Source organism: Arachis ipaensis, chromosome B10 (genome assembly GCF_000816755.2).
Source record: "Arachis ipaensis cultivar K30076 chromosome B10, Araip1.1, whole genome shotgun sequence".
Lineage (NCBI taxonomy): Eukaryota > Viridiplantae > Streptophyta > Magnoliopsida > Fabales > Fabaceae > Arachis > Arachis ipaensis.
The window spans coordinates 3,746,456-3,758,114 of NC_029794.2; the positions used below are offsets into that span (position 1 = coordinate 3,746,456).

The following is an 11,659-nucleotide window of genomic DNA, read 5'->3' on the forward strand; positions in this document are numbered from 1 at the left end:
TATAAGGAAAATTTAAAAAGAAAATCATACAATAATTCAAACAAATTTCAAAAAGAATTTTGTATGAATAGGCGCATTTAAAAATATAATTTTTTATCGATTTAAATTTTTAAGATAATTTCATATGATAAAATGATAATCTATAGTCTGAAAATAAGACACACTTAATTAGACTTATTCAAAGGTGCCATCACCAACTCAAGCAACAACGACACTCTTTTGCTCTCTTTGTATCTAATCCATTCCTTTTAAATATTGTGTGGGGGCGTGATAAGTGCAGTATATGTATTAGCATCAACAGTATTATTGCATAGATTAATTAATAATGAAGGTTATCGTCCACTCAATTAAAAAAATGCTATGTATTATGTTCTTTTGATGACCATCTGATTAGTCTTATTTGGCCCTTCTATATTATCCATAACTCCATTTATCTAATCTCTCTCAACTTTTTGTACTCATGTCAAGACTTGAAGAACCATTTGCCCTTGAAATTAGGTTACTACATATATAAGGTAGTTAATAATTTTATAGATAACTTGATATATTTTTACGAATGGGGTTTATTTATGTGCGAAGATTTTCGAGTAAGTTGAGAACGCGAGTTGAAGTAAAAAATTATTTTTAATATTTAATAAAATAGATTATATATTAAACTGAAATAAAAAAATTATTTTATTTTTATCTCATCCGTAATAAAATAAAATGAAAATAAAAGATGCAGAAGTTAAAAATAAAAAAAAAGTAACACCATGACATATTTTAGTTCGACCATAAAGTATAATATAACTTGCGTCTAGTTTCTATTATAATGATGATAGAATTTTCATTATAATTAAAATAGATTACAATTACTAATTACGAAAGATTCACATTCATATAAGTCATTTAAGTTATTCCAAATTTAGTGATTTACTTAGGTGTTAATTCAACTTAGTTAAAAAAACTAAATATATTCTAAATCCAATACGTTTTTAAAATTAAACACTCAAACGAAAGATTAAATAATTTTTATTTGTATAAATAAATTTTTTTATTAATAAGTTAGTTGTTACTTGTTACACATATCAATGCTCTAGCCGTTGACATTGAAGAGAGGATATTTTTTTCCGCTTTTCATGTTTCCTTGTGAGAGAGAGGTGTATCACAAGATGTTATGATAAGAAAAATATTTTATATTGTTATGGGTTACACAAATTGGAAACATGGAGTTGTTTGTATTGTTTTATTTTTTTTAAATAAATAATTACAAATCAGACCATCCATTATTTTAAAAAATAAAAAAAAATAAAAAATATAAATCGGACCTTCCAATTTGTAATTTATTTTTTTTTCAAATAAATCAGACCATCTGATTTAAATATTATCAATTAAAAAAAACATCATATAAAAAAAACACCTAATCTTTCAGTAATAACGTATTACACATATATTTAATCAATATAAAAAAAAATTAGTTATTTTTTCCTTTGTTTTTCGTTTTCAAGTGGAGCAACTTCTCATTATATAATCTGATTTTGGAGTGAATTGTGCTTATTTTTACTTGATTATTGAATTGTTTGATATTAATGTTTGATTACCCATCCATAAATACCTATAATGTTTATAAAAAAAATATAAATATAATAAAAAATAATTAATTATTCAAGGTTTTAGTCGGTAACCCATGAACTTTCTTTCTCTTTAATCTTTAGAAGGTGAAGAATTATATTCAACTTAATACTACCACCTAACGTTAATTAATTAACAGATTGTTGTATTATACGTCAACCACAGCTTATCATCCTAGACTGTCTAATGTACTGCCCAAAAAAAAAAGTCTATATAATGTACCTATCGTAGACATTACATTTTTCAGATATGGTTAAGTTATTAATCTTTTTTCGCACATCATAGCTATTTTTCATTTCCGAAGAATTCCCCTTGTTTTATATATATATATATTTAGCATGTTATTCTCACTTTGAATGATTATATTATTAAAAAAGAAATATTTTCCTCCATTCAAATTTCAAAGTAAAACATCATGATGGTCCATCCATATTCATAACTAATCTCTCTCCTACATATTTAAGCTTATCTTTTCAGTTGAAGTTTTTTAATTAGAAATTTAACCAAGGACCCAGATTTAAAACCGTCATAATATATTATGAGCTAATAATATATAGAGTATATATGGTGCTTATGTTTATAGAAATTACAGTGACTATATAAATATTATTAAAATTAAAATGATATTTTTTATATTTTAATAATATCTTTTTTAGTTTTTAAATTAAAAATATTATTAAATAATAAAAAATATTATTTCATAAACTAGCATAGCATGCAATATATATTAACATAAGATAAGAGGTAATCATCCGCTTTCTCTTTTAATTTTTTCCCTTGTTTTTATTTTCTTTTCTCGTCTTGGCCTTTCAAGTTTCAAAAGCTTTGCTGAAGACATGACACCAACTTTTTAATTTTTCTCTCATGGTGAATTATGTGACAACTTCCACTCAAATCTTTTCAACAAATGGATATATATTCAATTACATTGTATTAGCGTAAAATAAATCAAATCTCCATAAAAGCAAAAGCAGTATAATCATGGACAGTCATTAGTCTTCAGCCACATATGCCTTATCTTTCTACGAGGCCATGAAGTGACCATTGCTATAAACGTGATCACTGATATATGGGGCAGGGTGTTGGCTGTTAGGTGGTCGTTGTCGTTTTTTCTCAAACAATGGTGATAGTAGAGAGAGAGAGAGAGGGAGACAGGAACGGAGATTCACCTACATTGTGGCAAATGGTTGTTGTAGTTGGCATTTTTTTTGGATATTATAAAACGAGGAGTATAATACGCTGACATTACACTAATTTAATATAATACACTGATATAGAAGTTATTATTGTCACAAAAAACAGTGACTAACAATTTTAAGTAGGCCAAATTTTTCTTCTACCTTCTCTCTTTAGTGAAATCATTATTAACAATGATTTTTTTTAAATTGGTTTTATTGTTGTGATAAGAATAGGATGTGATGCCCATTCCCATGTGAAGTTCACATTTTCAAGAGAGAATGTATTTAATAATGTTGAAAAAGTTATTTTCCTGTATGCATATAAATAGGATTCTAAGGCTATGTTTGGTTGGAAGGAAAGAAATAGAGAGGAAGGAAATAGAAAGGAAAGAAAGGAAAGGAAAGAAAATTGAGTGGATTTTTATTTTTTTTAGATGTGTTTGGATGGAAGGAAAATAAGAAGGAAAGAAATGTTATAAAAAGACAATTTTACCTCTATATTAGAAAATATATTGAAAAAGTGAAGGGGTAGTATTGGAAGTAGAGAGAGAAACATTAGTTTTCTCTCCATTTTCTTTCCAATGTTGGAGAGAAAAAAAATTAGTAGGCCCCACCAGTTTTTTTCCATCCATTTTCTTTCCTCTCTAATTTTCCTTCTCAACCAAACAAAGAAAAATAATCATTTTCCTTCCCATTTTCTTTCCTCCCTTTTCTTTCTTTCCATTTTCCTCTCAAACAAACATAGTGTAAGTCTCAGGCAAATACACATCAATAAAAGCATTTCTTCTCTCTCTACAAAACTTTTCTTTCTCTTCATATTACAAATATAGTATTAATATATAAATCATAGTTATTATGGTAGGATGATATTAATATTAGTAAATATTAATACTAGAGTCTTTCATTTATATTTCTTTATTTTATCTTCCTTATTTAGTTATTTTATAACACGTTATCAGCACGAAACTCTAACGAAATTTTAGGAAGACTCCAGATAACAAATTTTTATTATATCGAAACTCTTTCATCTTGAATATAATGCTTTTGATATATCTGGATACTATATGCTAAAATCCATCTTGATTCAATGGATCTTGAAGATACCATTAAGGCTGAAAATAATACATCCCAGAAGGATAAAGCCAAATCCATGATTTTCCTTCGTCATTATCTTGAAGTATGATTGAAAAATGAATATCCCACATTAAAAGATCCTGCAAATCTGTGGAAAGACCTTGAAAAAAGGTACAATCATGTGATACTTCCTCAAACCCGATATGTTAGGGAAAATTTTTTCGACCTTCCATGCCTCGAATGTGCTCCTGCAGCAGCAGTATCGAGAAAAAGAATTTAAAATTTTTTTGAGCTCTTGCTTTCTTGTTGCTGAACGCAACAATGAGGTGCTCTTAAGAAATCATAAAGCGCGCCCAACTAGCGCCGCCCCATTTCCTGAAGCAAATGCGGCAAATTATAACATCAGAAGAGGTAAATGGCAAGATTTTGATAACAAGAAAAATTATGGAAGGAAAAGAAATTATGTTCACAAGAAATGATCTCAACAGAAGTGGGATAAAGAAAGAAATAATGGGCAATGTAAATCAATTGAGGATAAATGCTTCCGTTGTGGTGGAAAGGACCATTGGTCACGTACCTGTCGTACCCCAAGGCACCTAGTTGATCTTTATCCAGTATCATTGAAAAGGGATGACAAAGGAAAGGAAACAATTTTTGTTTCAAATAATGAAAATTTCACTACTCATTATGATGTATCTAATTTCTTTAAGGATTTTAAAAAAAATATTGGCTATTTGATCAATGATGGAATAGTTTAATATGTATGTTTGCTAACTATTCATATGAATAATTTTACTGTGCATGTACTTTTACTCATTTTATTATTATTATTATTATTTGTTTTTGAAGAAAAATGACAATGACATATTCTGAAGATATTTACCTTGCGGATAGTGCAAGTTCGCACACTATTCTTAAAAGTTATATATATTTTACCCATCTTGTGCCAAAAGAAGAAAACGTTAATACTATTATTGGCTTAGGCAATGTGATAGAAGGTTCTGGAAGAGTTATAATTTTGTTTCCTGGAGGAACAAAATTTATAATAAATAATGCACTATTGTCTACCAAGTCTCGAAGAAACTTGTTGAGTTTAAAAAATATTCGCCGAAATGGATATCATATTGAGACTATGAATGAGGAAAATCATGAGTACTTGTGTATCACAACTCATGATTCAAATGAGAAAGTTATATTAGAAAAGTTGCCCTCACTTTCATCTGGGTTATATTATAAAAGATTAGTGCAATTGAATCACATGCCATTGTAAACCAGAAGTTTACTAGCTCAAATGAATTCATAACTTGGCATGATAGATTGGGTCATCCGAGAACAACCATGATGAGGAGAATTATTGAAAACTCCCATGGACATTCACTAAAGAACCAGAAGATTCTTAAATCTAGTGAATTTTGTTGTGCTGCATGTTCTCAAGGGAAGTTAATTTTAAGGCCATCACCAGTAAAGATTAGATCTGAGTCCCCTGAATTCCTAGAAAGGATTCAAGGTGATATATGTAGACCTATTCATCCACTATGTGGATCTTTTAGATATTTTATGGTCCTGATAGATGCATCTTCGAGATGGTCTCATGTGTGCTTATTATCTTCTCGCAACCTGGCGTTCGCGAGATTACTGGCTCAAATTATTTGATTAAAAGCACAATTTCCAGAAAATCCAATTAAAGCAATTCGTCTTGATAATGCTGGTGAATTTACTTCCCAAGCTTTTGACGCTTATTGTATGGCTAATGGAATAAGTGTTGAACATCCAGTAGCTTATGTTCACACACAAATGGGTTAGCAGAATCACTTATTAAGCGCCTCCAATTAATTGCTAGACCCTTACTTATGAGAACAAATCTCCCAACCTCGGTTTGGGGCATGCTATTTTACATGCCGCAGGACTTATTCGTTTGAGGCCAACGAATTACCATCAGTTCTCTCTTATGCAATTAGCTTTTGGCCAGCAGGCAAATGTCTCCCATTTAAGAATATTTAGGTGTGCGATATATGTTCCCATTGCACCACCTAATCGCACCAAAATAGGACCCCAAAGAAAATTGGGGATATATGTTGGATATGATTCTCCCTCTATAGCGAGATATCTTGAGATACAAACGGGAGATGTATTTAAAGCCCGATTTGCAGATTGTCATTTTGATGAATCAAAATTTTCAACATTAGGGAGAGAGAATAAGCTTCCTGAAAAGGAACTTAATTGGAATGCATCATCGTTGATGCATTCAGATCCTCGATCAGGGCAATGTGAACTAGAAGTTCAAAAGATTATACATTTGCAAAGAATAGCAAATGAATTACCTGATGCATTTTTCGATACAAAGAGGATAACCAAATCTTATATACCAGCGGAAAATGCCCCAATTTGAATTGATGTCCCAGTAGGACAAGTAGCCACTGAAGCAAATTCACGCCAGAAGCGTGGCAGGGCGAAAAATGCCCCAATTCGAATTGATGTCCCAGTAGGACAAATAACCACTGAAGCAAATACGCGCCAGAAGCGTGGCAAGCCTGTCGGTTCCAAAGATAAAAATTCTCGAAAGAGAAAAGAGGTAAATATTATTCCTGTTGAAAAAGACATAGTAAAGACACCTGCAGTTGTCCAAAATTCTGATATAACGCCAGAAGACGTTCAAGTACCTGAAAATTGTGAAAATGACGAGATCTCGATAAATTATGCCTTTACAGGAGAGAAATGGTACCGAAATAAGACAATTGTCAATGAAATATTTGCATATAATGTGGCATTAAATATCATGCATGAAAGTAAGGATCTTGAGCCAAGATCAGTCGAAGAATGTCGACAAATGAATGATTGACCAAAATGGGAAGAAGCCATGAAAGCTGAATTAGACTCACTCGCAAAACGTGAAGTCTTTGGACCTGTAGTCCGTACACTTGCATATGTAAAACCTGTTGGATACCGATGGGTATTTGTGAAAAAACAAATTGAGAAAAATGAAGTTGTGCGCTATAAAGCCCGACTTGTGGCACAAGGTTTTTCACAAAGGCCCGGTATAGATTATGAAGAAACGTATTCCCCTGTAGTGGATGCGATAACATTGCGTTATTTGGTCAGTTTATCTGCATATCATAAACTGCATATGCATTTAATGGATGTGGTAACAGTCTATTTGTACGGCTCATTAGATCGGGATATCTATATGAAAGTCCCTGAAGGACTAAAGATATCTAAACCATCCAGTGAATATTCGCAAGGATTATACTCAGTTAAATTGCAAAGATCTTTATATGGTCTAAAGCAATCTGGACGAGTGTGGTATAATCGTCTTACTGAATATCTGGCCAAAAACGAATTCAAGAATGATGATATCTGTTCATGTATTTTCATAAAGAGAACCGCATCTGAATTCATTATAATTGCTGTGTATGTTGATAATTTAAATATCATTGGGACTCCTGAAGAGATTCTAACAATTATAAAAACTCTAAAAGAAGAGTTTGAGATGAAAGATCTTGGAAAGACTAAGTTTTGTCTCGGCCTGCAGATCGAGCATATAAAAAGTGGGATCTTTATTCATCAAACAACATACACAAAAAAGATCTTGAAGAGATTTTATATGGATAAGTCACATCTATTAAGTACCCCAATGATCGTAAGATCTTTGGATGTGAAAAAGAATCAATTCCGTCCTAAAGAAGAGAATGAAGATATCCTTGGTCTTGAAGTACCATATCTTAGTGTCATTGGAACGCTAATGTACCTTGCTAATAATACGCGACCTGACATATCATTCGCGGTGAATTTACTAGCAAGATATAGTTCCTCTCCAACCAGAAGACATTGGAGTGGAATCAAACAAATTTTTCGATATCTTCATGGAACGGTTGATATGTGATTGTTTTATCCCTATGGATCCAAGTCACAACTAGTTGGCTATGCAGATGCCGGATACTTGTCTGATCCACATAAAGGGAGATCTCAAACAAGACACCTGTTCACATATGGTAGTACAACTATATCATGGAGGTCCACGAAACAGACGATAGCAGCAACCTCCTCTAATCATGCTGAAATACTGGCGATTCATGAAGCTAGTCGCGAGTGTTTTTGGCTGAGGAGTCTGATTCAATATATTCTGTCATCATGTGGACTGATTGATCATAAGATAGCTCCAACTGTCCTGTTTGAAGATAATACAGCATGCATTGCTCAACTTAAAGGCGGATACATCAAAGGTGATAGAACAAAGCTTATTTCTCCCAAATTCTTCTTCACTCATGATCTTCAAAATCAAGGGACAATTGATATCTAACAGATCCGCTCAAGTGATAATCTGGCAGATTTATTTACAAAGTCACTCCCAAAATCCTCCTTTGAAAGATTGGTACATGAGATTGGGATGCGCCGATTTCGAGACATTAAATGATGTCGGCATGAGGGGGAGATTGTACTCTTTTTCCCTTGGTCAGGTTTTTTCTCATTGGATTTTTCTTGACAAGGTTTTTAATGAGGCAATCCCCATCACAAAGGATGTTGTACTCTTTTTCCTTCGCTAAGGTTTTTTTTTTTTTTTTCACTGGATTTTTCTTTAGTAAGGTTTTAACGAGACAATTATCCTAAATGGACATCTAAGGGGGAAAGTGTTGTAATAAGAATGGGACGTGGATGCCCATTCCCATGTGAAGCTCACATTCTCAAGAGAGAATGTATTTAATAAGGTTGAAAAAGTTACCTTCCTGTATGCATATAAATAGGACCCTAAGCCTCAGGCAAATACACATCAATAAAAGTATTTCTTCTCTCTCTACGAAACTTTTCTTTCTCTTCATATTACAAATATAGTATTAATATATAAATCATAGTTGTTATGGTATGATGATATTAATATTAGTAAATATTAATACTAGAGTCTTTCATTTATATTTCTTTATTTTATCTTCCTTATTTAATTATTTTATAACATTTACCAATTTCTGTAGACACCGTTATGAATACTATATCTATGCATTACACAGCCAAAGCTTCATTTCTCTGTACTACACAAACTTAATTGGCATATCAAAAATAAAAATCCATTTTAATTTGGTTTTTTTTTTTTTCTAATTTTGTAGGAGAAAGAATCTTTATATATGTTAATGATTCTCTCAAATTTTGTTTGATGAGTGGTGTTTGAGAACAGAGGCCATAATGTCGACAAAAAAGTATTATCTTAAGTGGGAAATGTTTCACAAACAATTCTTATTAAATGACTAAAATGATTCACTCATTCGTACAGAGTAGACTGCCCTTTCATAATAAGACATCAAGAGATGCTAAGATTATCGTGATATCCGACGCTGGCATTCATGGAGCACAAGGAACTAAGGGCAGAGTATGGTCCTTTGACTAAAGCTTGGGCAATCAATTTATGTGTGGCCTCGGTCAAATGAATACCATCCCACACAATATACTGAGAAGGATCATCACAAGCAAGCACCCCTGGCTCCCCACAAGTCGCTGATGAATTGTAGTTGTACGGACCACCATTTCCACAGCAGGCTTTCAGAGTCTTTTTAAAACCTGCATTGCCATCAAAATACATGTATTAGTCACGGATTGTGAAAGCATACTATGAACTATGAAGGGTTCAACATATATAGTACCAAATTTTGTGGGATCACTAAATAGTGGCAAAGCAGCATTGTAATAATCAGCATAGAAGATATTGACATGAGGATAAAGTCCACGAAGCCTTTGTATTTCATCTTGGAGCTTCTGGTTGAAATATTGAGTGAAGTCATTTACCCACTTCAAGCATCCTGTTGAGTCATATTGGCTTTCATCTTGGGTTTCATATAGCGTTAAATACATTGCACTGCATCCTATTGGCCAAACCCCAGGAACCATCACCGTGCGAGCCCCTAGACCAATCAACTCCTGTTGTGACACACAGCATTTTGGTTTTAGGGATTTATCAAAGGTTTATGTCATGTGTACACAAAAATCAGCCACCAAAGTTAGGTAATGCTAGGTAGACAAAAAAACAGCCAGAACTTACTTTATTTAGTATTAATTAATTATTGCAACAATTAATGAATGCTAAATAAGGTAAGTTATGACTATTTTTAGCTGATTTTCTTTAGTTACCAAACATTTTCGTATACACAAATACATTGGTGGCTGATTTTAGTGGCTGATTTTGGTATACAAATAGCATTTCTCTTTATCAAAATATCAATAACCTATTAAGGTAACACATGAATATTAATCTTACAGTGATAGGTGAGCTTATTGCATGGATTATTTGTGGAACGTATGACTTAACCTCTGCTATGCTCCTTTTTACAAAGAAGGGGAAATTGAAGTCATTGCCTCCAATTTCACCCACAACAAATAGCGAATCCCTAAGAATTTGTTCACAGCCTGCCAGATTCCTTAATTAAGAAGGAGTAATACTAATGATAAACAACAAGAGAGAATAGAATTGGAAAAGTCGTACTTGTGGAAGAAGTGCAGAGATAAGAAAGGAATTGGTTGAACCAGTTGAATTGAACAGAGAGAGTATAATTAGTAGCACCAGTTTGAACACCTATATCCTGGAAGAAAGTGGCGTCCAAAGCAGTGGCTCCAATGACAGCAAAATTAACAGCCTGACCCACACTCCAATCTTCCAATTTACCGTTCTTCATTCCAATGTAGGGTTTCACAGACTGAATCCCCAAATACTCAGCTGCAAACAAAATCCATCAAGATTGTGTATAGATATAAAAGAGGAGAGAAGAGAAAATGTTACCAATAAAATCAATGATGAGGCGCCCATCGGAGCAGCGACCGGAAGGATGACGGAAGTGAGTTTTGCCGTACGGAGGGAAGAAGCAGTGTTGGTCGGTAGTTTGATGACTGAAATACAAGTTGCCGGTGTCGGTAATGGAGTCACCGAAGCTGAAGATGGATGAGTAGCATGCTGAACCTGTCACTGCCTCAGCAACTACTGTCATCAATATCACCATTAACGCACACCAGCTTCTTTCTTCAAAGGCAGCCATTACAATGACTTTAGTGTCGTCAATGTTGGTTGGTGCTTTGGTTGGGGGTTGCACTACACAATTTATTTTTTTTTCGATAAAAAAAAAGAAAAAAGAAAAATGCATCGGAGACAGAGACGTCAACCCCATGTGTATTTTGTGCTAGGAATTAAGTCTTAAATGATCGCTGAAATTACCTCAAGTGTAATTTATGGGAGTAGATTCTCTCTCGTAAAAAAAAAATTGAATAGTATTTGGTGGTTGATTTTACTATTTATTATTTTTTTTTATTAATTTTTTGTCCTACTTATAAAATTAAAGGTAAGATATTACACTTTATTCTCTCCAATAAAAAAAATGGAGATAATCGCCATTTCCGTCATTTCTAAAGTTAATAGTTGCTATATTTATCTATGAAGTTGCACTTTAAGATCTATAGTCGTTCTTTAAGCAATTTCTGTTAATGGTGCTATAAAAAAGCTGCTGTGAATTCTTTTTGATATATTGGCAAGTCTAAACACCTTTTTGTGTTAATTTGGCGCTTAGTTTGCGGCACATGACGTCATTTTATAGGATGATTACTAATTTTAGACACCACTTTAAAATTTAATTTTTGTATACGTTTCTAAATTTTAATCTATTTTTCTTCTAAGTATTTATATAATTTTTATATAATTTTCAATAACATATTTAAAAAAATATAAATAGATAATAAAAATATAAAATAAATATTTTAAAAATTTTAAATTTTTATATTTTCAATAATTTTTTTAATATTTTTAAGACACAAGATAAATAAATCATTTA

The 11,659-nt window shown here is 32.3% G+C and overlaps 1 protein-coding gene across 1 annotated transcript; it reads right to left on the reverse strand.

The window, feature by feature from the left end:
* Positions 9,037–11,019, reverse strand: LOC107623656 (GDSL esterase/lipase At1g28610). Its single transcript, XM_016326001.2, has 5 exons — positions 10,621–11,019; positions 10,327–10,557; positions 10,102–10,250; positions 9,491–9,764; positions 9,037–9,407 (listed from the first exon to the last, which is right to left on the reverse strand). The coding sequence occupies exons 1-5, from the start codon at positions 11,000–11,002 to the stop codon at positions 9,151–9,153; spliced, it is 1,293 nt and encodes a 430-aa protein (XP_016181487.2). The 5' UTR covers positions 11,003–11,019; the 3' UTR covers positions 9,037–9,150.